General features: G+C 36.6%; 2 protein-coding genes across 8 annotated transcripts in view; one reads left to right on the forward strand and one right to left on the reverse strand.

The window, feature by feature from the left end:
- LOC124177566 (putative sodium-dependent multivitamin transporter) overlaps nucleotides 1-14,277 on the reverse strand; it is a 66,274-nt gene extending 51,997 nt beyond the window's left edge. The window contains exons 1-3 of one of the 3 annotated variants that reach the window (XM_046560074.1): nucleotides 14,088-14,277; nucleotides 13,579-13,731; nucleotides 13,268-13,331 (exon numbers count right to left, since the gene is read on the reverse strand). In XM_046560074.1, the coding sequence (XP_046416030.1) occupies nucleotides 13,268-13,331; nucleotides 13,579-13,598 (84 nt within the window). In that variant the 5' untranslated portion in view covers nucleotides 13,599-13,731; nucleotides 14,088-14,277. Of the gene's footprint in view, nucleotides 1-13,267; nucleotides 13,332-13,578; nucleotides 13,732-14,087 lie in introns of those variants that run through there. The other 2 variants (XM_046560075.1, XM_046560072.1) reach the window with 2 other exon arrangements.
- The window catches only part of LOC124177564 (protein expanded-like), a 139,546-nt gene extending 114,483 nt beyond the window's left edge, over nucleotides 1-25,063 (forward strand). For 4 of the 5 annotated variants that reach the window (XM_046560063.1, XM_046560067.1, XM_046560064.1 and 1 more), the window contains 8 exons: nucleotides 10,647-10,726; nucleotides 14,215-14,455; nucleotides 15,848-16,123; nucleotides 17,598-17,763; nucleotides 18,502-18,801; nucleotides 18,933-19,214; nucleotides 19,623-21,448; nucleotides 22,866-25,063. In XM_046560063.1, the coding sequence (XP_046416019.1) occupies nucleotides 10,647-10,726; nucleotides 14,215-14,455; nucleotides 15,848-16,123; nucleotides 17,598-17,763; nucleotides 18,502-18,801; nucleotides 18,933-19,214; nucleotides 19,623-21,448; nucleotides 22,866-23,342 (3,648 nt within the window). In that variant the 3' untranslated portion in view covers nucleotides 23,343-25,063. The remainder of the gene's footprint in view (nucleotides 1-10,646; nucleotides 10,727-14,214; nucleotides 14,456-15,847; nucleotides 16,124-17,597; nucleotides 17,764-18,501; nucleotides 18,802-18,932; nucleotides 19,215-19,622; nucleotides 21,449-22,865) is intronic. The other variant, XM_046560066.1, reaches the window with a different exon arrangement.
- The last annotated feature ends 1,781 nt before the right edge of the window (nucleotides 25,064-26,844 follow it).

Here is a 26,844-nt window from a genome sequence, read left to right on the forward strand (position 1 = left end):
CAGTGCCGTTTGAATCTTTCTTACAAGGTCAATCGATAGCTAAGCCACTGAAGAGGTTTCGAGATGAACTTTTACGTAAAATTGATTTTCAACAGTCATAACTTGTGGAGAACCGTTGAAGCTACAGACTTTGCTCTCAAGACATTTTTATTATAAAAAATTATAATCCTCTACAAATTTCTCGTTTGAATATTGATTTCAACCTGAATAATTCAGCCACTGAAGACGTTTAGAGATAAATTTATACACGACAATTACTGGTTTGAAATTTTTGAACCTCTTAAGCTACGGATTTCGCTGAATTATTAAGACTTTATCAGAGAATCTTAGACTCTGTAAAATGCTTTCAGGATCAAGTCAAAACGATATGTTTTCACGTTATTCAAATGGGAAAACTTCCAATTCACAAAGCAACCTTCAAAATTGGATTCCAGAATATCCTTCGGTTAGGATTTCTTCTTTTTTTTGTTGTATAAAAAAAAAAAAAAAAAAATATCACGATGACTGGAAACCACGCATCACAACAACTTTGGATTTTCTGTTACGGCTGGTACAGTTTCGGATTCCGGAATTCGGCTTAAACGGGAATCGAATTTAACGAGGCACAGGCGGCGGTTCATTTTACACCTGGATTTTACTGTGCGCAAACGGAGTCCAGGCTCGGTCCACCGTGTTTACGGTGTACAGTCAATAACTTTTATCCCGCCGCGCCGCCTGTTCCACCATCCTTGTATTCCAACTGTATACCCATTCCATTCGGTCCTCTCATTTCTTTTTACGACAGTATCCGATGCGAAGAATCCTCCCATACAGTCTCTGTAACACATCCTAAACGCAACACTACATACACCCGAGTTCACTACAATTATCCTTCGGCTCCTCGATCGTAAATTACTTTGGGTTATTTTTTAGTTTACCTTTCTATGATTCGGAACTTCGCGTGTTCTCTGACTTCTGCCACTTTTGAGGAGTTTCAGTCTCTACCGTGTACCTAGCGACAATTTATTTGAAATTAATCTTTTCGTGGCATCGCTTCTGAGTTACAAGTCTAGGTAAGTCAAACGTTCTTGAGGGTTCGACTTTTTTCAAATTCTGGAAAAATTCTCATATATTTCACTTTAAGATTGTTCCTACCAGGCAACTATTCTTATTTACTTAAAAAATCTTGTTATTCAGAAACATTATTAAAGTTTTATAAAATCTTTTATTAAGATAAAAACTTTGTATATTCTCTATTTCGATTAATTTGCAATAAATCTTCTGATGGATTTCATCATCTATTTATTAACTTTTTTACAGTACATCGGCAGTTAACGATTAGAATTATCTTTGCTCATACCACTTCAATATTATGGAAAAGTTATAAAAAACTAGTTCCACCTTCTACATAACTTTGACGTGGTTTCAAGAGTGGAAAGTGTTTTAGGATTTTTTCAACGTTTTCAAAACGTTGAACACGGATTATTATTTACTTTTTTTTTCAAATTTTTTAAGTGCTCAAAAAATAGGTAAAATAAAAACAATTTCTTCATATTTCTAATCGTAAAGTAATCGCACCAAACAATGAAGTAGAAAACAATTATCTTTAAAAAAATTTTTTTGTCCGTCAGAATTACAGAGAATAATAAAAAATACGAAAGTTTTTTCGTTTTCTTGCTCATAATACTGCCAAAAGAGAAGGTTCAATTATTTTGGCATTTTTTTTTTTTTTTTTAGACATCGTATTGAATACGATCTTCTCATAATTTTTAGTTGTGTTTACTATTATACAGTTTTCAAGTTTACTTCCATTTTTGATCGCGCTGAAAAATATAGTTCTGGCTACTAAATGAAAATGACTTTTGCAACTGTAATCAAAAAATCTACTACACGCGTAACTATTCTTCTCGATTATTTTTACTCGTACTATATTTTCTTGTCCATTATCCATTTTTTTAATGCCATTTTTGTCTGAAAAAATATAGTCAACCAAACGGATTCAATATAGCACTAGATAACTAGCCAAACGTAGTATTGACAACTATAATCACACGAAATCGCTACTTGCACCACATTTTACTGGAACTTGCCAGCAATTGTAACAAATGAAATTTTCTCCCGCCTACTGAGAGCAAAGCTTTTATACCTTAATTCCTGACATTAGTGCCAAAGGCAACCTAATCTTATACCTTTTTCTTAATTATTGTCCACATGCCTCTACCGTATTTTTCATGACTCTTTTATTACCTTGAATATTCTCATAGAAACTGTCCACCCCCCCCTCCTCCTTTCGTTCGTTTTTATTTACTCATACATAGAACGCGTATACCTACATGTATATATATATATAATCGTTATTTTACCCCGGGGTAATAGCAGTTTCGTTGATTTTAATGCCTATCTAACTCTGGTCCTCGGCATTCAGCTAGAAATACTTCCTCCGGTTATCTAGCCCGAGGCGTTTGTGCTGTGCAGGCTGGCACGTCCGACTTCAGCCTCCTTTTGCTCAATCAAACTGAAATTAGTTTGCGGCTTTACATCGATATATTCAGCCGCTTGATCCGCGAAGCCTCGATTCTGAGAAACGGGGTAATAAAATAAATAGTAATAAAGAAATGAATAAAAAAAAAAAAAAAACATTCTTTTGAAATTATGCTCTCACGTATGAAATGTCTGGATGCAAACACCCCGGACCACATCGTTCCAATTCGCCACTTTTATATCACCAATTTTCTCCGAACACCTGCCGCTCGGTGCTACCACAAAGCTTCACTCGTCGATTTCAGCGGGATCAATCATCTCAGTTCGTACATTTTCTAGGTATTTCTGATCCCGATGCGATCCTTCGGAGCGTAAACCGATCAGCGAGAAAGCAGAATCAACATATTACACATTCGCGCAATGATTCAGATTCCTGGAATTAATTTTCGACACGAATTTTTTCATTCCCGAAAGAGGTGCATGCGCGAGGGACCATAATTTTGTTTATCATTATACCTTCAGTGATAATATACTTGCATCAGCCAATACCAGGAATCCTCCATAAAATCAGCCATTGCTCTTTCCATCCTACAGCTGATCGTCAATACTTCTAACAATTGGTCAAATTTATGTATTGCCTGTGAGTACGTTTTGTGTTGAAATGTTTTTTCTTCATATCTCAACCATTTCGGAATTGCATTCTTTTTTTTTTAGATACATCTACAGATCTATAAAAATATCTAGTTATCTAGGAAAAAAAGAAAAAAAGTGTGTCTGTCAGCTCCGACGCACGACTGGAGTTTACTCCTTACGAACGATAATTATGATATATAGCGAATAGAAAAAGAGGGTTAATGAACGCATCTTCCAAGATGATAAGAGAAACAAACACATATCTGTAATTATTCGAATTATTTATATTACTTCAAAAATTTCCAAATTTTGAGTGCATATCCGTAATGAGTAACCGCAAAAACCCCTGAGTACCAACTTTTGTTCCCGTCAAACGATTTTTTACATTTTCGGTCCGCCATATTGGATCCGCCATCTTGAATTTCCAACTTTTGAGTGCGGATTCGTAATCAGCGACCGCAAAAAAACCCTCGAGTACAAAATTCAAGTCGATAGCAAGTAAGGAAAAATGTGTGCCCGCTAAGGGTTAATATAAGTAATATAAAATATTATATAAATATAAAATATATTAAATAAATTAATCAAAAATAATAAAAACACTAAATAAAAGATCTAGCTGTTCGTATTTGAAATGTATATTATTCATAAATGTAAACGATAATCTTACCAATTAACCGCATCCATGTGTTTTTCGGATTCTTCTTCATTATAATCTAAATCAATTTCTTCCATATTTTCAAATATTTTGACGTGATAACGTCACGTCTTATAAATTCATACGCATGCACACAACACACACGTACAAACATACTCACACATTCAACTCTCAGACCGGAGGTAGTGAACTATACAGTGAGACTACGAAGCACCGCACAAAGAGGAGACCCCGAGTACAGGATACGCTGTGTAACGTATTCCATCTCATTCTTTTGCACGTTCAATATATATGTTTGTCTCTTTCTATAACGCCTCAAGTTTTCTTGTTACACTTGATTTTACTCCTCATATAATTTCCGTACCGGGCCCTACAACTCAAATCGTTTCTTAAGGAGTAAACTCCAAAAAAAAAATTGATTCGTAAAAAAGTTTTCTTACCTTTTATGAAGATTATTTTATATGAAATCTCACTTGACTGAAATATTTTTTATATTAATTACTTTTATTCAAGTATAATATAATATTTTTGAACGCATATTATCTTTGCGCAATATATCAATAATATAATAATAATATTATTATACATTGACGTTTGAATATATTTCGACTGAATTCGATTCCTCGTGTGAAGCGTTTCATTACTAAAGTATCAAAGATTTTTCATAGGCCTCATACACGTGTCTTTATATTATGTAAGATTTACAGAAAAACAAAACGATCCGTATTAAGGTTATGTAGCATTCCTACCTTTACCGACCGAGTAAACTCACACTTTTTCTTAGTCTATTAAATATACAAATGAAGGGAAAAGGTTCAAATTCCGACGGTGCATCGTTCTTTCGTAGTGGATTTCAGGAACTTACTTATACCGAAATTATTGTAATTCCTAGTTTTCGTTCAGCGACCTCAATATTGCATGAAAATAATCTCACAAAGGATTACTTTACTCCAAATTTTTTGTGGAATTGCGAAAAGTATCTCAATTATGCACTTTTTGGATCCAAAGTGCGGGAAATGTGGAAACGGTAACACGTGTCAAATAAAACCACCCATTTTTTTTACGATTTTCCGGATTTCAGTAACTTTCCTGAATTTTGCTAGAAAAGATGGATGCACCGTCGACATTTTAACCCTTTCCATTCATTTGTTTATTTAACATACGGTGAATTTGCTCGGTCGGTAAAAGTAGGACCGTTGCATGACCTTAAACGAAAATTATCAATTTAGTTTTCTTTTTCACTGAAATCGACATTTAGGTTGCCCTGTTATACTTAAGGCTTCGCAAACGTAAAACTGTTTTGAGTAAATTTTTAATTGCGCAGCCTAAGTCCGTTTAGTTCTATAGATATTGAGAAAAAAAAAAATACAACTTCGAATTGTGTGGATCTAAAATTTCCAAGAGAATTGCCGAAAGCTCTATTAAGTAGTATTACCATCTGGCCAATTATCGCAAGCATCGATAAGGATGGAAAAAAAATGTTGAGTTCATGCGGGATGTTTTGTATGTTGTGAAAAAGTAATTTCAAATCATTAACGACTAGATGAGCGCGTGATAATTCTCCAAGGATTATGCGGTATTAACGTAAAACGTTGACGTAAATTCTTATGCATAGCCAGCTGAAATTGAGAATCTCGCGCGGTTACGGCACTGAAAGGGTAAACTTAAGTTTATAAATCAAACTGGTTTTTATTTTTATCTCGAACTCTGTTTCTTTTTCCACCTATTTATATAAATTCTATATTACACGTGAGCCAGTAGATATAACAGTAAAAAAAAAAAAAAAAAAAAAACTTCAAAACAGAAGAAGGAAAGTTTCTGCTTAGTTTTGCATCAGGTATTCGCATTCAACGTAAAATTTCCAATAGCGTTTAAACTTATCTATGGGATTACTCACTCACTTTCAGACTATCCGCAAAAGTTCGGTCGCAAACTTGATTGAAAATAATTTTGACTATATAAATTAAAGTGTGTATATTTAGAAGCAAATTTTGCACAGTTCATAAAAACGCGGTGAAAACAACAACCGCCATGTAAATGAACCAAAAAAGTTTTCAACACGCGTGTACAAAAAACAATTTCAAATCAAGTTTGAAGATGAAACCTTGTCGAAGGAGACAATTGGAAGATAATTACATTTTACAAATGTGAAACTATCTAGATTCCTCAAAGACGGTCATCGCGTCCGTAAACCGTGGTCATAAAATGTAAAACAAGTTGGCGCGGTATTTTATTATTATTACCAAGCGATTAATTTATCGTTTGCCTAAAAACGTGATCATGTCAAGAATTTTTTTTTCGAATCTCGACGCGTCAAGTCCCTCGAATTTAATATTTCTTGAAAGAAAATTATGTAGGTGTATGTGTATATATGTGAAAAACGAAGTACGAATGAAAAAAAAAATGAAAAGTAAAAAACGTGAATTCAATCACGAATTGCCCGGAATGAGGTAAGTTTACACGCTTAGAACCAATTATTGACCATTCTATTTTCCAAAAATATAAATTGATCTCAGAAATTGTAAATTTCACGATGACTAAAACCAATTGCTAGAAGATTAGACACTACAAACTTATTTTTCGGTAAATGTTAGAACGAACAATCAAACGAAAAAAAGGTTAATAATTTGGACAGAGTCAGTAACTGATACACTTAGTTGATTTAGTTTTATTTTAATGATGACTCGTTTTACGATCTATTTCGATGACTGAACAGTGTGTTGAACAAAAACTCAATTTGAATAAAGTCAAAGTTATAATTGAAAATAATTGTTTGAATACATCCTATGGTTGAAAATAAAATCTTTAAAAGCAGATAAAACAGCAAACGAAACTTGGAATCATTTTTTTAATTCGTAGCGATTTCGACACAGAGATTTAATATTGACACCGAATGATTGGCAACGAGGCTTGTAACTTGAGAATAGAGCGAATGTAATTGGTTAATCGTACCAAAGTTACCGGGGATGCATTTTTTATGCGGCAATTAATTTCGTCGGAACGCGCAGCGCAAGCTCTTCACGGAGCTGCGGAGCTTGAAAGAATGTCTCGAAAGACTTAGCCAGCAATTTCTATCCACCGTAATACTCCTGCGGTATACATATTGAGGGCCATTATTCAAATGGGCTTAAATACTAACGCGCTTGGATCACCGAATGGATGGGGGGGGGGGGGGGGGATTAATGGAAATTGGTTACCCGGAATCGGTTGGGAAATCGAGGGATCGAGGGGTAAAGGAAGAAAAATAAAAAAATAAATAAACGAAACGAAGAACGAGGAAGGTGAAAATAAGAATAAAATTCCAAACGATCCGAGTCCCTCGACAGCATTAGTCGATTATTTTACACAGCTCAAAAGCTTAATTTAACTTCGTAGCGTGATTTTCAACGCTTCAACGTATAGAATTTATATTTTATAATTCTTACAGCTGACCCGAAATTACAATTAGTTAAACAGCAGATCTACATGCTTGTAGACTTGAAGTCGTACGTTTGAAATTCTTTCGGTTTAAATTTTTTCAACAATAGTAAATGTCGTAAAATAATGTCGTAAAATTCCTCTAATAAACACGAAATATTGCAATATCTCACAGAATATTTGAAATTTCATGAAATAATTTTTTTCCGTGTAGCATTACGACTGCCGAAATTTCAAGAAATCACTGAACGCGCGCGAAATCTTGAAATCATAACATTGATTTTTTTGTAATATTTTTTGTGTACTGAAATACCGTCAATTTACGAAATCACTCTCATAGCCACACTCAATTTTGATATAAACCACACACTACATTTTTTATGAAACAAAAGAAAAAAAAATGTGGCGCCCGGAGCTAGAATGGGGGGTACATTGAGTTCGGAATATGTATGAACAAGTGACTAAAAATACTAAACACTAAGAATCAGAAAAGAAACAAAAAGATTAGCAGGAAGAAATACACGATCGGGATTTGAACATGAATTTCAAGTTCTACGCTGGTGTTTTTTCTTCTTTTGCTGACCGTTTAACTCCTTAACCTCTGCTGACCTTTGATAACCCTCTCACCTTAATGAATCGAATTTGTGTCATTTTTTAAAGCTAATTTATTTGTATCTCCTAAATTAAAGGCAAGTCAAGGCAATCTTTACTCTGAAATAAAAATTGTGGTTTTACACAAAGAAGGGTGATCGGCCATTTTTCTTTACCTCCTATTGGAATTTAGCGTACACTTTTGCAAAGATGAAACTCGCTAATTATCCGGAAAGTTTTACATTTCATCCAAATTCATCACCTTTATGAGTAATTGTTTACTTCTCCTCACCTCTTGTGATGTAAGAAAAGTATTGGTTTCGATCGAAAATCACTTTTTCTAATTTCTACGAATCTTCGCGTTTTCGAACCTCTCAAACCTGAATAAACAGGTTTTTACAAAAATGGTGGTTTGGATTTCGGTCTGTCGGTCTGTCCGACAAATTCCCGCTATAATCTCGGAAACGGCACGATGAAAAAATTTGAAACTTTCAGGATTTTACACTCACAAGACGGTGACGATAAATTTCCATGTCCCGTTCAATTTGAGCTTCCGGTTTTACCGGAAATAAATCGATTTTCAACGTTATACCGACAAACATATAATTCATTCAAATAAACGATTATGTTTTTCTCGGCTTAAATTGTTTTTCTCCTAGTTTTTCTTTCAAAACTTTTTCATTCGGTTGCTAAGTCCGATTAATTTCAGATTTATCATTCGTCCGTTTGCGAGATCATCACGAAAGTTTGTCGGACGGAGACCGACAGACTCTTTCCTTTTCATGGCGATGACGAAACTACTATTTCAACGAATGATCAAGTCATTAATTTTTGCGATAAAATAACTGTGCTAAACTATTGCTCTAATAGTCAGCAACGACATGGTGTCCGACCATTAGGACATTCACCTAATGGCGCTGTAAAAATTTCATTAAAATTGACGAACAATAATTTCGTTGATCTAACAATTGGCAGAGATTTTTCATCCAAAACACTGTAGCACGTGATTATTCTAAATTTAATTAAAAATGGCGAGAGGCATGACCAGCTCGGGATGGAGGGAGTGAGGTTGGAAGCTGTTTCGGAGTGATATTCCATGTGTGTACGTGAAACGATCCACCGTGTAATTAAACGAGTCCGACACTTTGTGCAGGCGGCATATCGCCAAGGTAGGCTTCAGGTAGCCTTCTTACGGTGAAGGTAGGTAATGGCTCTTCTTTCGCCGTTGAAGCTTCTCTGGGCGTCATGCTGTTTCTGCAAAATTATCATTCCTTCCTTCGGATCGATCCGTCTTCGAGTCGACGCACGGGGGACGGAACGGATTTGTTGATGATGTTAGTTAACAAACAATCGATACCGTTTGTCAATTTTACTACGAGGCAGTGATACATTGAGTATTTGTCAAATTATTATACGTATTCGCAAGCTATGAAGATTTATTTGAAAATATACTTACCGGAAGATAATAGAATTATAAACAGAAGCTTAGATGTTACGAAAATCCTTGAAAATGTATAGTATGTTTGTTTGATGCTACTTTACGAGTCATTTCATTTTATGCAGAGGAATAAAGCTTGTACAAATTCACTGAAACAGTTATTTTCAAAATCATTTTGGTATCTTTAAATATATAATTTTACAACATTGCGGGAATGTCTGTTATAAATAACAAATGACAATACCGAATTGACTACTGAGAAAATAAAAAAAAAAATCTATTTCAGTGACTTTATCTCCTGATAAAAATGAGTCATTGCAAAGTTAAATCGAACGAATCTATTAGATTTTCAACCATTTTGAAAAGATTTGAATACAAATATTAATGTTCAAGATTTCTCTTAATGATTGTAGTGTTTTTTGTTTTTGTCTCTGCAAATAAATCTCAGTAGCTTGCAAATATGAGAAATTAATAATGACTCAATGTACAACTATCTCTTAATAAAATTAATACAAAGTATAAATCCTTGGCCGACCAACCTGTTCTTAATTTCATTTGTGTTAAGCATCCGGTATTTTAGTGAAGTAACAACGAAGTGGAATAAGCAACGTGGCTACAGTAGTAAAAGTCAACAATTTTGGCGACGAAAATAGTTGTTACAATTAACTACGATGTTCAACTCAGCTGACAAAAAACCACCGAGTCCTTCATACATTTTGTTACATCATCACGCGTGTTTTGTCTATGAGTAAATTAATAAGATCAAATTGATGTATGATTGAATGCAATAAATGGAATGGTTCAATTGACAGAAAATATGAAGTAAGAACTTTTCAGGTTGTCAACTTTATATTAATGTTAACATTAACCAGCAATTGAAGGTATTGTCAACGCTAGTTACGGTCAATTGCACAACTACATTATATAAAACTAATTTTGTTATCGTTTCAAATCTATAGATTACTTGGAAAAATAATATTCCTTTATATTCACGTTGAACAGAGATTTGTTTGCGTAAACCATCAACTCTATTTTGTTCCTGTCGTTGATTAGATTCGCAAAATTGATATTTTGTTATGTGAGTACTTATAATCATGCAAAGAAATGTTACATTCATTGTTTTCCACCCAAATTTTTAAAAATGAAACCAGAACAAATCACCTCATCAAGAATTATACTATAGATTACTCGAAAAAAAAAAAATAAGAAAAAATAAAAAAAAACATTGGTCTGGACGTTTTTCCCATTTTTATCCGAACACGATTAAAATTCAATTTTAATGAAGTTGTCTACATTTTCATTTCTTATGTTCATGAATTTTGATCTCTGAAATAAGAGTGGGAAAAATGATACGGTGTATTCAATATCTGAAAAATCATGTCAAACGAAGCATAATTCAACTTATCTTATTTTACGGACTCATTCTCACATTTTTCATTCTTTCGATTTCAGGGTCTTGATAGCAGCGGAAGACCAGCATTTGTGCTCTATTTCCGGGTTCAGTACTACGTGGACACCCCGTTACTCTTGAGGTAAGTACTTTTTCCACTCGATTTAGATACATTTCGTGTCACCATGAACCGGATATTGCAGCCAATATATTTATTCTGTTTTAATTTATTTATTTGGTTAGTTAGTCCACGGGTAAGTAGCATTCTATTACTGAGGATCGACGTGAAAATAAATTTTGCATTCATCACATCTGTAAGGCAAAGTTTCAATTCGAAAAGGAGATAAAATTGTTCAACGTGTTTCTCATAAACACTTTACTGTTTGGCTTACGAATTGAAAGATTTTCGTATCATAGTTTACGCTGTAACATTATTACTGTAATAATAACTGCGTTCAAATTGGAAACCGATCGAAATTTTCACTCTAAAAAGGATGAACCCGCCGTGTTATCGCTCTTTGGCGTGGCGCTAGGCAGAAATTTCAATAGACTTTCTTTCTTCCTCGTTTTTTTTTTTTTTTTTTTTTTTTTTTTTTTTTTTTTTCATTAGTCGTCTCCTTCTCTCTGTTGCAACGAATGCTTGGTTTGGTATCGTGGTACCTGGATCCCTACGGCATCTTGGACCGTTTGGTTAATTGAACCAATCAATTGCCGGTTGAAATACTCCTCGGTGCCACTGTGGGCGATTTGTTACCTTACGAAACCCCTGCTTTATTTACAGCTATAAACACGCTGTTCTTTTTCTCAGTTTGAATTTTCTTCGTCTCTTTTTCGTCGCTGTCGTTCTTTTTTATACCACAAAGAGAGCGGCATGTACCGATTAGAAGTAGCAGCCGGTAGTCCAGAGATACCGGCGTTTATTTTCCACCATGCCACTCCAGTAGCCGAACAACGTGTACAAGTGTTTGACCGATGCTTTGATAATTAGAAATTATTACCTGCTCTGTGATAAATAGTCCTCTGTCTGCGCTAAATAATAAACTATTCTGCTCGGTAATTAAAAATCGTTTTAGGATTACCGACGGACAAAAACATAGACTGTGATTTCAGTTTCTGAATTTTTCTGAATGCCTACGTAATGCGTTTTGACGGTTATACGACGTTGAAAGTGTTCGGATATTCTCAATTATAAATGTGTTGAAATACTGTTGGAAAGAAGTCAAATTTTTCTAGACTTCATATCGGTTGACACAAACTTTAATGACATTTGCATAGATTCGAATTTAACGAAGAAAATTGGTCTGCTGGTTTTGGAAATACATTTTATACAACGCGAGCATGTTTTACGTGTTTCTCCATGCGTGTTTTCCATACACAGAGGGCCTGTTTCTATGACGGTCGAGTGAGTCTGCGAATGCGCCTGCGCAGAGTACTGTAAAGACCACTTTTGAGTCCTAAGAGTTGAAAATGGTCGTCTCTGTACTGCGCGCATGCGCTGTCGCAAACAAATCTGACATTACGCGGCCCTAACCTCAATTTCGTGATTCGTGAAAAAACGCGTAACGTACTCTTGTAAACTTTTGATATATGAAGAATCGTGTGCAATAAGGGAACAACGGTCTTTGTCGACTGCACTTCTCGTCTATTATTCATATTTAAGATCATCGCATGAGCCGGAATCTTATCGAAGATATGACAAAATATTTTTATGTACACTGGCCAGTAATTTATGTTCAAAACATATTCTTTGGTGTTTAATGGAATTGTATTGTTGCATAAAATTCCCTTTGGTATTAAGAAGAACCTTCGCTTTCTTTTCTCTTCATGTTATTTTAAATCGTAAGCTGTTTACTAAAATTCCTGGTACGATACGTTTTAAAAAATTCGCAGCTGGACGTAAAGATCGTTTCAATTGCAAAATCGGCAGTTTTTTAAGAAATTGATCTGTCAATTGAAGAGTACAGAACATTTGCTGGTCATTGAAGTAAATTATTTTCCGTGGAAATTTAATGAAATCATTGTTATTGGTTTTGGATTTACAGAAAATCACATATCTTATTGATAAATATTGCGGTGGTTATACGGAGGTCGTCTCTTTTTTTACTTATTTACACCGAAAAAGTTACTTAAATACATAAACAACACATGAACGACGAAAATCGTATGTTGGAAAGTATTCCGGTAGTTGGAACTTTTTTTCTATCAAATCAATGAATAAATTATTAGATTATAAATGTGTCCTGCAAACATTGTTTTTCATTGCACAATTCATCTATCTTCATTCGCGATTCAATTACCGCTATTAAGCAACGGCATGTGCTCTGTAATACATACGTACACACCTCGAATTGCGTTGCGGTTTTTGCAAATTCTTTTTTTCTTTTTTGTAAATCATAAAAATGCATGTCTGTTAGAATTAAAATACGAGCTATTTTTATGACAATGATACTGGGTCAATTTTTGACGTAAGTACGGTAGTAGGTTTGCAACGAAGCTTTTAGAGGTTTTTAACGATATAATTTTCGGAACTTAAGCTCCACAATAGCTAAACTTTATCATATCAGGTGCTGAAAAATTCTCGATTGAATATTGCTTCACTTTTTTACAAATTACATTTACCTGTTTTATATTCTCTTTCTAAATCGATTTATTACTGAGTTAACCATTGACCATTTTACATTACCTCAATCGTTGTTGCATGTTGTCTGGCTCTCTCACTTAGCAATTCACTTCCATTTTGCACATAACTGTAATCAAAAATTCTCAATGAAACTGATTTTTCATCGTTCATTCATATTTTTCAAAAATCTCATTATACTTGGAGATGGCAAATTGTTTCAAGAGTTTAATTATAACATTATATCTTACGTACTATATGAACGTGACAACTATTTGTGTTTCACTAAAATCAGTACAGAAATAGCACCGTTCCATTATTTTACGAAATGAAAATAGAGTATACGCGTTATGCCAGTTGAAATTTTATTAACTCACCTTTCGTAAGTAGAAAGCATTAATACCAAATCACTCTTTAACTGGTGAACACAAGGAAATGAAAATTCGTATCAACTATCGAGCGTTTCTTATTTTAATATTCTTCATTAATATTTTGGTCGCGGTTTCAACCTTGAACATTTTCGACTCCACCTGAAAACAATTTAAATTGCATAAGTTTTCGGAAACACAAATTAAGTTTATGATGTAAAATTTGCCAACGTGAGTAGATACATAGACTCGTCGACCACAATTTACAACAACATGACGAAGAAGTCAACGAAGACAAATGCAATCGCGGCATCATCATCAGCCGAAAACGATCAATTACTAAAAAGATCTCCATAAATTGAAAACTTGAACGCATCGATGCTAGTTACTTTGCGATGATAATTTCTCTTGCTGCGATTAATCATCCCAAGTAACAATCTGAATCGATCAGTTTTACTGGTCCATTTAAATGGGTCACAACGATATTCACTGTATGCGTAGTTTTTTTGAAATATTACAAGAAGGTCGATCTCGCCCTGATAATTCGGACCTCGTGATTCGGCCTGAAATTCCACCGTTTTCAAAAATTTTCACCGTCAATTTTGTCTCGCCTCAGCCTCATAAAACCGTTTCTTTACTTTCCAGCGATGAGACGACCCGGCACCATTACTATCTCCAGCTGCGCGACAACGTCGTCCGACATGGCGGCGGGGTGGAAAGCCTCCACCCCCACCACCCCTTGCACAAACCGGGGGTGGTTGCGCCCTTGCTCGCGCTTGCAGGGCTCGCTCTTCAGGCCGACCTCGGCGACTATTCCGAGGAGCGTCATCGACCTCACGCCGGTTCGGTCGGTTACTGCAAGTCTACCGACTACCTTCCACCCCACGTGAGTCCATTACTCTTACGATTTCCATCAACCATGGGATATTTCCCAATGGGGGTGATGGTGAGGGGTTGAAAATTTATTGCTCACTTTTGGGAATCGTGTGATGATTATGTTTATCGCATGTTTGTGACACGCACGCGTGTTGAATAAAAAAACGCTAGCGTTTTTATTCTATTTTCCGCACTACGTCGACTGTAATGAATGAGGTGTACAGCCGGACAACGAGTTAAAACGGTTGGCTCGGTCGGTGAATCAGCTGCGAAAGTTACCGACTCTGTGGAGAAGATAATTGACAATGAGTAACGACTGGCAGGTGCTGCCCTCTGAGTACACAAGTGTGAAACATCTTTTACTATTACTTCGTGGTTTGGACAAGTTCAGTTTTCACAGCTTTGATTAAGGGTGAATGTGGGCTTTCCCGTGAAACAAAAATTAGTCAAAAAGTAAAACCAGTTGTAAAGTATTCCAACACTGTTATTTACGTCAATGAATTGTGGTAGAAACAAAAATATTTAAAATATTCGAGTAATGATTTTATAATTGAAACATTCAAAATTATTGAATTGTTGTATTTTTGATTTCATTCCAACGTTTTTAAACTCCGGATGGTAGTAGAAGAGACGGAGGCACGACGGACCCCTTAAGCCGCTAATTATTTTTTGTGGTTCTTGAGCACCGGCTACAAGTTTTTTCGATGTATCTCGAACAGGTTCATCGGTATTTTTCGATGAGTGAAAACAAAAAAAAACAACAAAAGTCCGGGCCGCGAACCCTCTCCAAAAATTCGACACATTTTTTTTTCTTCTAAATAACTGTATCCTTTAATTCTATTTGTATTGAATAAATCATTGATTATATTATCTATCAATATGTATGACAAAAAAAATGTATACTCCGGAGCAAATGGCCTTTATCTCAAATATCATTTTTAAAATAGCTGTGTCTCAAAGGAATGTTGCATACTTCAATTCAACACCTATTAAGCGAACCTCCAATATCTCAGTATTAAAGGAAAAAATTTATTTTGCCAACATATTTTGGGGGGTTCGTCCAAAGCAGAAGACCATAATACAAATATGAATCGACTAAAATGTACTTTAAATTATATAAATGCATGCGGTTTTTACTAACCTACCCTGAAATGCATAAGTGCAGGCAAAAATTTTACGCTGAATTACATAAATGCAGATGGATTCCGGTGAAGCGTATACTGGATTGAATAAATGCAGGTGGACTTCAGGGGGAATTTAATATAAATTGCATATAAATACAGACAGCTTAACCCCATGAGATTAAAGCCTACGAGACATTGACGTGAAATACCCTCTTATGTGGCAATAAAAATCTAATTTACACTTTTCTTTTTTTTTTTTTTTTGTGCACATTTCCCAGATGTGTATCGAGAAGAATATACTTAGTATTCTTAGCGCCCAGCACCGAGATAATCGCGGATTGTCACGAGAGGAAGCGGAGCTCCAATATATCCGGGAGGCGGTGCTCCTGGAAGCGCCGCTCAACGCGCACCTCTACCGGCTTCGTAGGAGCAAAAATGAAGCCGGCCCTGGACGGATCCTTCTCGCGATTTGCGCTCGTGGAGTCCGCGTATACGCCGAGGAAGAGACGCCTCGAGTATTTGCTTGGAACAACATCGGCAAACTCTGCTTTGATGTAAGTACTTTCGCTCAATCTGCGGAACTCTTCAAGAGATAATCGCGTACCCGCTTATTCTTGCAATACATACATTTGCACATACGTACAATTATATTCATCGTGAATAACCCGAATAATGCGAATCTAAAATTGTCGGATACACTTAACGCTACATAATTTTACTGAAGAAATAATTTTCCTACAGGATGGGGGGGGCGATGCACTTTAATTAAAATTGACCCTGCCTGATATTGAACGTAGAGAGCTGCAGATTCGTTTTTTGACTTCGTTTATTGATAGAAATAATCATCTTGAACGGGAAATTAATTTAATTATTTTTAGACTGTTTGTAAAATATTTATTTAAAAAAAAAGTAAAGATATCGAAAGTGCAATACGATTCATTATTCAAAACCGTTTTCTGAACACGTGAAAACATCGGCAACTCTTAATCTTGAAAGTTGTGAGAGGAGATGAGTTTTTTCAAGAAATTTTTTCTCCATCAACTGTTATTATTTTACTTTTTTATTATATATCGACGTTACACAGGTTACCTGACTTCAAAAATATACAATATCAACAGTCCAACTCTCATCAACGATTATTGCGTTATTTAACGCTGACGCTGAAAGACTGAAATATAGTATTTCGCACAAGCTGGAAGCGCGCATGATACAGTTAAACATCATTCATTCTATCACAGTATTCACAGTTCTCGGCTTACACACAGGGGCAGAGTGATTCGTGAACGGATAATTTTTCGGCCAAGTCGATTATGTTGGCAACGCAGAATCAACCGACAGCGCCATCAGCGGCCAGCCGTAAACCCGTTTGAATTTTATGTTGTTGGTTTCGGTTGTGTTTAGGAAAACTGCGTTTGTTTCGCGGTCGGCCGGTGGTGGCGCTGTGAGTTGATTACGCGTTGATTTTGCGTTGCCAACGTAATCAGCATGGCCGAAAAATTAGTCGTGATTGAATCACTGCCCCCGTGTGTATAGATCACGTGAAATTTCGTCTATAGCAATTTGTATTTATTTCACACTTTTCTGAAGCTGCATGCCACAAGTGTCTTAAATTAACGACACAGTTATGCAACCCATAATTATAACAACATTTTCAATACAAAAATTTCCTCCCAATTCATCCCTTCCCACAATTTTAAAGATTAAGAGACACCGATTTTTTCACCTGTTCAGAAGACGGTTTGGAACTATTAATCATACTGCATTTTTGATATCGGCATTTTTTCAAAAATAACATTTTGCAATCACCCTAAAAATGACTGAATTAAATTACCGTTTCAGGTAGTTATTTCTATCGAGAAACATAGCTCGAAAATGAATCGACAGCTCTCTATGCCCCCTTAAGTATTTAATAAATACCATTCAATTGCAATGCCCTAAAAAAAATCAGATATATTTGACTCTTAATCTGAAATTACATTAGATTTTCAAAATTCTAAGTTATTCTGATTTTCTGTCTTTAATTTGCAGCGTAAAAAGTTTGAAATTCGGGCAGTTGACCAACCGGACAAACTCACCTTGTACAGTGGGTGCGATGACAAAAGTAAATTATTGTTGGGACTCTGTCGAGATACCCATCAATTTTCCATGGCTATAGCACCACGACTGAGCGAGGCGAGACGTCGCGAAGAAGAAGGTGAGACATATTATTACGTTAATAGATATATGCCGAGCGTTTAACCACTTATCAGTTTGTGTGTGCATTTCATATGATTTCGCAGATTTTTTTGGAATTTCAAAGGATTTAAAGCAGTACATCTGATTTGATAGATTTGAAAGATTTCAGACGATCTCCAAGAATTTCAAGAAACTTCATAGTTTTAGTGATTATATGTCATCTCAAAAAAGATTTCAGATGATTAGACAAGGTTTAACAGAATTTCGGAAAATTTTGAAAGTGTCCGTAGGATCTCAAAAATTCCATTTGATTTCTAAGATTTGAGATATTTGGGATTGTTTCACACGTCGTTATGTAGGATTGTGCGTCAGTAGTGTACATCGGCGAAGGTTGATGATGAAATGGAACCAGTAACTAGGATACTGATTTAAGTTGGTATCGCTGTAAGAACCAATAGCGCCCTCTGCCTGCAATTCCCTATTGGTCCGTATTGCGATACCAACCTGAATCGGTACCCTAGACACAGTTTCTGTTTCAGAATCGACTTCCGCATGTATACATAAGATTTGAAAGGTGGTCAATTCCTTGCTATATGACATGTCAATTAGGAGATTGCAAGTAATGAACAAAACTAATACAATTTATCTCATAGTCCAATTATAAACCTGGGATAAGCTAAGTTACGTTCAACCCACACAGCAAATCTACACGGTTGATGAAAAGAACCACATCACACCGTATAATTCGTTTTTGCAGAGCGGAAGGTGCTGCGAGACTGCTACATGTACCCAGCGAGGTGCAAATTAAGCTTAGCTGCACGAGGCGCTCGGAGTGACCAACGCATCTCTGTTATTTCAAGTACTTCTTCCAACACAACGTCGGGCATAGTGAGCGATCGAGTTCACAGTGAAGATGAACCTGATACTGCACCAGCTTCAACAGAGTGTCTACCTCGGCTCACAGAGTATCCAAACCACACGCAGCCATCGCAAATCATCAACGGCACTAACGGTGACGAGCATTCCAGGCCGTCGTCTCCTGCTTCTACGGTGGATGGTGAGAATAAAAAAATTAAGAATCACATCCTTCCAACTTACCTTTTTTAAGAAAATAGACTTGCTCTATTTGTGTGCTGAAATTTGAAGGAAATGGATTTTCTTTCAACACTTGTAACAACTTCTGTACAGAAGTTGACAACATCGAAGCTGCGCCGTCATCTGTAGCACAGCAACGCCTCGTCTCGACCGCAGGAGTAACAGCGGAAGGCTCGCAGTGCAGCAGTAATTGCAGTACAGTGGTTATTGTTAATGTTCCCGATGGTCCTCCTCCACAAATACGAAGAGCATCTGCAACGTCAAGTCTCGAATTAGGCTACTCGCATACGGCCCAAAATTCAGCTGTTTCTTCAGAAACTGCGAGTTTTCCTGGTGCGATTTACGATAGGTGTAGAAAAACTGGAAAATATGCCGGTGAGTTCCAGTTTACATTCGTCTTTATATTCTGCAAATGCGAGTTTCCTTGATATGCAAAGATTGCGAAGACTCGAGGCTCCGAAAATTTTAGGAATTATTTCCAAGGTATAAAATTTCAACTGTGCTTTTATATAATGCCGATAGGTAGTATAAATTTGTAATTGACTTGTCAAAACGATATTCTTTACGTGCTGGACGAGAATTTAACTTCTTTTGAATAAGGTAATGTGGTAATTAATTGATGTTTCTTTTAACTAAGTATAATAGAAACGTGTTTCAAAACACAAATTTTATGGTATAAGTATGCAGCTGCGATACCAATTAATAATTCCATCTATCGCATCAAATGAAGCTACGAAAACCATTTGATAAATTAACGAAATATCCTTTCTGCATTTTTTTCAGGCACTGACATCGCTAGTGAAACAAGTGGCGTTTATACTCTGAGGAGTAGTGAAATGCAAGACGAACGTAACACAGATGTGTACTCACCAACAGGAATCGCGAATGCATCTTCAGCTGCGAGTGACGTTTGCGCTATGAGTTCGGTTCCCTCAACAACAGACGAAGCCTCAGTGACTTCCGGCTTCTACACAATTCACAGCGGCCTGAGATCAGAGACTAGTGGTGTCTACACCGAAGACGTAAACACAGAAGATCAGGAGCCGATATACAGTATTTGCAAAGACGGTGATCAGGTTGAAAACAGGAATTCGGGAATGGACGAAGCGCTTCTTGAACAGGAGCTCGAAGACTCGAGGTCGAGAAGCAACAGCATTTTGAGCGCTGGCAGTTTCAGGGGAGATGGGAGTGACCCATCGGACGTAGGACCTCTTCTCTCCGCAGACGAACTCTCCGATTTAATCGTTGGGAGATATCCGCCTCGCAAGACGATCAGCAATTCCATGGACTCGGACTGCGACTACGTAACCCTTCCGCCTCCGCCACCACCTCCTAGAACTGACAGTGAAAGGCAGCTCCCTCTTCCGCCACCGTATCCAGTGAGCGGAGATTACGCGACGATTAAATCGCCCATGAGCGAAGCTTCCATCGAACGGGAACCACCGCCACCGCCTCCATACAACGCTGTTCGAGGGGATTTCGTTCCTCTGCCTCCACGAAGGTCCGATCCTCCGCCGCCTCCCCCCTACACGGCACCGAGAGAAAGGATTCAGATCCCTCCGCCAACCCCCCCGAGGAACGACGCAGTCACTCCAAGGGAGCCTCCACCACCGCCGCCGTACCCTGAACTTCCAGATCATCAGGAGGCCGTTTCGACGCTCTACGATAAGAGCGATGAGGAAAATGGTGCCAAAGTTACGGCTGGTAAGTCCTACGGCAGTCTGAATAGAAGCAACGCTGTTTCGACATCTTCGTCAAATTTCTCTTCGGGGATCGTAACGAACGTAGTTCAGACCGCAGCACCGAAACCACCGCCTAGAATTCAACCGCCGACCTATCCTGGGGACAAAATGAAACCCACTCCGGTTCACGCTCCAGTCGCCGCACTCGTCGTTGGGCCTAATAACTATTTGGACGTCCACGCTTCGCGGGGTGGATCGCTGCTTCTTCCTTACCTCTCACCGGCTCCTCCACCTACGACGCATTCCAGACAACCGCCACCGCCGCCACCCAGCTTAGCTACCGTGTACACAAGTCAGGTAGCGAGATCGCAGATCGAACAGTACAAGCAACAATTGTACTCCGACGTCGACTTCGTCATGTTCCCACTGAAGGATCCGGCCGTTTCTAAGCAGGAGTACATCGACGCTAAACAAGGATCGCTGATTGCAGCAATGGCGGCTTACCCTCCACCGCCTTACCCTACTTTTAACAATAAATCGTCGGTCGTTTATCGCAGCACGCCTTATCTGCCGGGTTCTTCGTTCTCTTCACCGTCCAAATACGCTTCTAACCAAAACTTGAGTATCGCCGGCGATTCTTCAGGTGGTAATTACTTGCCGCAAAGCAATGTAAGCAGCCACTACGCGGCGAGCACGAGCTCTTTGTACAGCGGAGCAACCTGCTCATCTGGAGGAAGCCATAGTCTTCGAAGAGAACCACCTGCTCCTACGCATCCTCATACTCTACATGGATTTTCAAGGACTAAAAGCGACGATAATATACTTAAAAGTTTTGACTTGTCGCTCAACACTAGGGTTTCGTCTTTGTTGCAGCCGAAACATCGACGGTTACCGCCGCCGCCGCCTCCACCTCCTTATAAGATTCAGGTAAGATCAGATTTAATTAGATTGGATCTTTACATAAAATATTTGCTTCTCAAAATGATATTTAACCGATATTTGAATACAGCTTCATATTTTAACGTCTGAAGAACATGTCTTCAAGAATACTGTCTCCAAACCGGTTCGGCCGTGTTAGAAATATCGTAGAAACTGCAAAACGTCACCAAACGAAATGCTAGATGTTATTGTCAATAATAATGATTTCTATTGATAGATTTTAATGAAAAATATGCAAATGTACCTCGATCTATATCATTTTCCATGAATTAAACCCCAATTGAAATTCATAGTTGGCAGTCAAAATGTGCATTCTCAAAATTCGTCTTTTTTCTGCCATCTTCTTGTATACAGAGTGAATTCCTAACGACTGCATGGTCTGTTGTCTGCTGAAATTGAATGCGCACGCGCTACGATCCGAGGGGAGTTGTTTATCAGGGCGACCAACCATTTTAAATTTAGACGACAGTTCGCCGCGATGGATGTAACCAATGCAACCTCAAAAATTTTGACAGTTGTCGTTGGTAATTGTGCTCAATTTTTGACTGTCAAAATGTTTGAGGTTAGATACCGTTGGTTGCCTTGGCAAATGGCCGCTCTTGGATTGTAGCGCGTGCGCAATAAATTTCAACAGATGACGGACCATGCAATGGTTAGCAAATCATTCTGTACATACATATAGTATGTATATATGTGATGTTTGATTTTCATGGAGCTTGAAAAGATAACATTATCGTTCGAACGTAGTCGTATTATTTAGAGCGACGCGAATTGAAGAAAAGTATCTCTAGTTGAACAAGGAAATGGATGTCTGCTGGATGAATTTTAGAGCAGAAAAAAGTATAAATATTCTATACGATTTCAGATTCGTCAGTCTTTCGTAGGTTCTTCCCCAACGATCGGAAAAGAATAGAAACGGATTGAGAATTTCAATACGATCTATTCCGATTTCTTTATCCAAACGGATGTTTCGTATTCTTTGAAAAGAATTAATTCGGATAGAAAGAATTGAATCGGATTGATAATTGCCATCCCTTATTCTAAATAAATAATTGAAACGAACAAGCTATTAGAAGTAGCATTGTCGCGAATATGAAGGATAGGAAAGAACAGGTAAAATCGAATAGAAACGAATAAACATTTAAGAATTAAAACGAACAGTGTCTCATTGGAATAACTCATGCTTAATTCGGAAACTTAAAGAAATGGGATTCATAATTCTGCTAATCGTTCCGTTTCTATTCTTTTCCGATTGCTGGGTCATTTATCACATTCGTTCTTGCTCTTGATGTTGTACTTAAATTGTACTAATTCTTTCAGTTAAATTATAAATGACTTCAACAAGGAGAAATATAACTCTTAGTCTGATGAAATGTAACTGAACGAATTGGCGTATTTGTTACAGACTTTGGAAAAGAGTCAACCTCTTCCATCGACCTCCTCATCGTCGATAAATACGTCAAAGTTGAATAGTTCGTCCATGGGAATGCCGGAAAGGGACGATGGTAAGGATGACGGGATGTTGGACATACGAACTTTACGTGAAAAAAGTCGAAATTTAGACTTGCCACTAATATCGGCGCTCTGCAATGATCGGTACCTTCTGAAACAAACGAACGCCTTTGTCCTACCCAAGCACCCTACCGAAGGCAACGTTGTTTCATCTTCGAAATCGAGCTCGAGGAGCAGTAGCGGGACTTCGAGTAGAAACAAGTACCCAGTGAGCGGTTTATCCACAACACAAATTTCCAAGCCCCCTAGGAAACCCTCCACAAGTACTCACAGGCATCCTGGAGAAGCTAAAGGAAATGCTCACAGATTACTGGCCGCTTCTGGGCCATCGCCTGCCAAAAAGGATCCCACAAGAGCGTCGCATTCATAGTTCAGCAAAGCAGTGATTTCTATCTATAGAACATGGTTTGAGATCTGCAGAAATTTGACTGTTCTTATCTGGCCGCGGATTAAGGCTACGAACTGCCAGAGGTAAGTCTCAGTGGCGAGTGTTTGGATTAGAATCACCTGTTATAGTAACTCGGATAGAACGACCCATTGGACTTAGAGACCTGGCCAATACAACAAGTGCAGCAAATGTGCTGGTTGCCGATCTTTGCTCTCGACACAAAAATTTCTGAACTACTTTTGTGCCGCATTATATTTGATAAATAGTTTTTAGATGTCTTCAAAGTTCGTGATTTTAAGTACATTTTGTGGTAAAATGGAAATTGAAATTTTTTCATTCGAGATTTTTAAAAATCAACTGACAATTTTGATACACGATCAAAACGGTTGACAAATATTTTATAAAAAAATTCAGAGTTTGTAAGACTTTTTCAGAATTTGGTTCTTCCAGCATTAATTAATTTATTTTTATTTTTTTTTTTTTCGGAACAAATGGGAATATTTATCCATCAGGGTTATTTCCCTATTCTTAATCAAAGAAGTTGTATGTGAATAGATCAACATGAAAGTGTGTAAATAAGGCCTGAGTACATTCTATTTGAATGTCTGAACTGTTTACTTGCTGAAAAAACATTATTCAACAGTATTGCAGACTTTGAATACTTTGAGCTGCATTCGAAAATAATTAGTATCCTGAAAATGCGTTTGATGAATTTATCAATTGAAATTGCACTCGAATCAATTCAGTGATGTCAAAGCTTTAATTGAATGCAAATCATCGTATTTAGTCTATAATTTTAGCGAGAATGTTGTTATTTCGTCACCGATCGGAGTAATAAGTTCCCCACTTGAGCACCGAATTCTTCAGAAACAATTCAAATTAAATATTTTCCACTTGAAAGATTTCAACTGATACGTCCTTTCAGAATTGAAATATTTATGAAAGATTTCAAATATTCTGTTTCAAACGTTTTTCAAACTGAGAGATAAGTTGTAGCTTCAACGTTGCTTAAAATTGAAACAGAGCGAACACATACATATTTCTCTACATGTCACGTCTTAACGTCATTCACTGGTATACCTATACATACTACGCATCTATACATATCAGTTTATGTCATTAGTGAGATAAACATATGAAAAACGTAAGCAAGTAGCTTTTTTATTCTCAATCTTTGTAATTATTATATAATTGTACACAATATTTTTAATGTATATTGCACATTATGCAATCAATGAAATAAATGTTTTTTTTTTTAAACAATAAATGAAACTTGTAAAGAGCATGCCATGCAAAGTCCGTGACATTAATAATTCAGTTTTTCGATTGAACACGTTAAAAATTATTGAAAAAGAGAGCTACGTTACAGAGTTATCTAACATTTAATTGAATGTATTTCCGAAGCATTGCACACCAATGAAGAATTCGTTGCGAGGTAAAAATTGTTTATTGTAGAGGATTCGTTCAATAGAATAAGTATTTCTTTTTTTATTTTTTTTTTTATTTTTTTTTGGGAATCGCATTCATGTTCATCCATTTCAGGATGAGGATGATCCTGCATGCTCAACATTTTTACACAATTATAGAGCTTAGTTGGTTAAACCCGCGAAACAAACTGCTAAATTTTGTAATTTCGTTAACGGCTTTCTCTTGTTAAGACGCCGCTGAACTGGCTTGTCATATGTACAATATTTCGTGATGTTATAAGCTTTCCGTAAATATGGCTCACTTGAACGAGGAAATTTTCAGGTAACAGGAGCTCGTTCATGATTTTCGCTTTCCTTTTACGTCAATTTTCTGGTACAGCACGATACTAAGTCATTTTATTGACCTATTCCGGTAGATCTGAACAATTAAATCACTCGGTGTCGACTCTTTTAGTTCCGCGTTGAATGTCCATACAAGCTGTTATAGCGCTTATGCCGTCTCGAAATATGAGAAGCCAGTTCAGCGGCGCTTTAAGCACGTTTCGAAGGATTACAGTGCCAAAATAATGACTTTTTTTTTTGTCTATATCTCTATCACGATGACAATGAGAAATTATTGAGATACGATTTATAATAATGAAAATGATTGCCAGAAATCATTTTAATACATTTGCTAGAGAGCGGACGTTGAATGAAATACCTAGCTATTTAGTCAATTATACTATTGATCAAATATGTAATTTCAAATAATTTTCATAGTCCGTGCTTCTTCATCTCAGGGTGCCATTTTTCATTGTATAATTTTTTAATTTCATCACGACTTTCAATGTATTGTGAGAACCGTAAATATACCTGAAGGCTTCATTGCGTATTATGGTACAAGGCTTGTCACAAGCAGTGTGAGTGTCAGGTGTTCATTGGTGATTATATTTACAAATTCTTTTATTCTGATTGGTTCAGTATATCTCAAAGTATGTTATACAGCATGAATATAGTAGATAAACATACAATGTATAATAATCCTCTAGTAAAATATGAACTGTACTTTTTATTTGCAAAATACCGTATATAATAATGTTTTAAAATGCAATAAATTGAAATTTTCTCTTCTGTTAAGGTTTGAATTGGAAGACATTATAATTTTCGCATTGATTATTTATGCACTAAAATTTCACTTTTGAAAGCGCTCTGGTCAGTCAACACGTCGTAACATTTTCGTGCACCAGTTGATTCGATTATTTTACTTCATTCTTCTTCATCCCATCAAATGAAATTATTCATTGAAATGCATCTAACATTTCGAACAGAAATGGGGCATTCCATGCCAAATCGCCGAGATTTTAATCCCACTATTACTAATTTGGTTAAAACTTTTTCAGACTACGTTCCATTTTCTCTGCATCTTTTCATGCGATCGTATTCCAGTTATGAATATTAAAACCTTTTCATTGCATACTTGGACCGTTTTTGTAATTTTCAGAAAATTATAAAACATTGTATTTCTGATATCGATTTTATCTGCAAGACCAGTCCTATGCTTATTTTAAGATCGACCTTATGGTGGAGTCGGTTACTTTCTCACGTTTGCAAACACTGAGATTCTTCAAGCGTTTAATTTTCTTTAATTTGTGAATTGCGATAAAAAGTTTTAAAAAATCAAAACGATGAAATAAAAATTGAACCCTTCATAGTGATTCCAAATGATCACTATAAAGAATTCGAATTTTTAGAATCTTTCAAGAGGTTCAAAAATAGACGACCCAGATAAAAGCTGCAACATTCACAACTCAGAGACGATTGAATTGAAGAAAAATAAATAAATAAATAAAACGTAGGTTCTCCTCTTACAAGTGAAATTTTCATCCAAAATTGAAAATAGTGAGGTTCAAAACTCCGAGATTAGGCTGCTCTCTATTGTTTGCCGAAATAGAATCAGATACAATATAAAAATGAATGTATTTTTTTTTTTTTTTTACTACTTTCCACATTCTTACTACAATTTACGTATTTTATTGTTTGCTCAATTGTGTTAATTCATAACGTGTGGCAGAAAATTA

This window comes from Neodiprion fabricii, chromosome 3 (genome assembly GCF_021155785.1).
Source record: "Neodiprion fabricii isolate iyNeoFabr1 chromosome 3, iyNeoFabr1.1, whole genome shotgun sequence".
NCBI classification, from domain to species: Eukaryota; Metazoa; Arthropoda; class Insecta; order Hymenoptera; family Diprionidae; genus Neodiprion; species Neodiprion fabricii.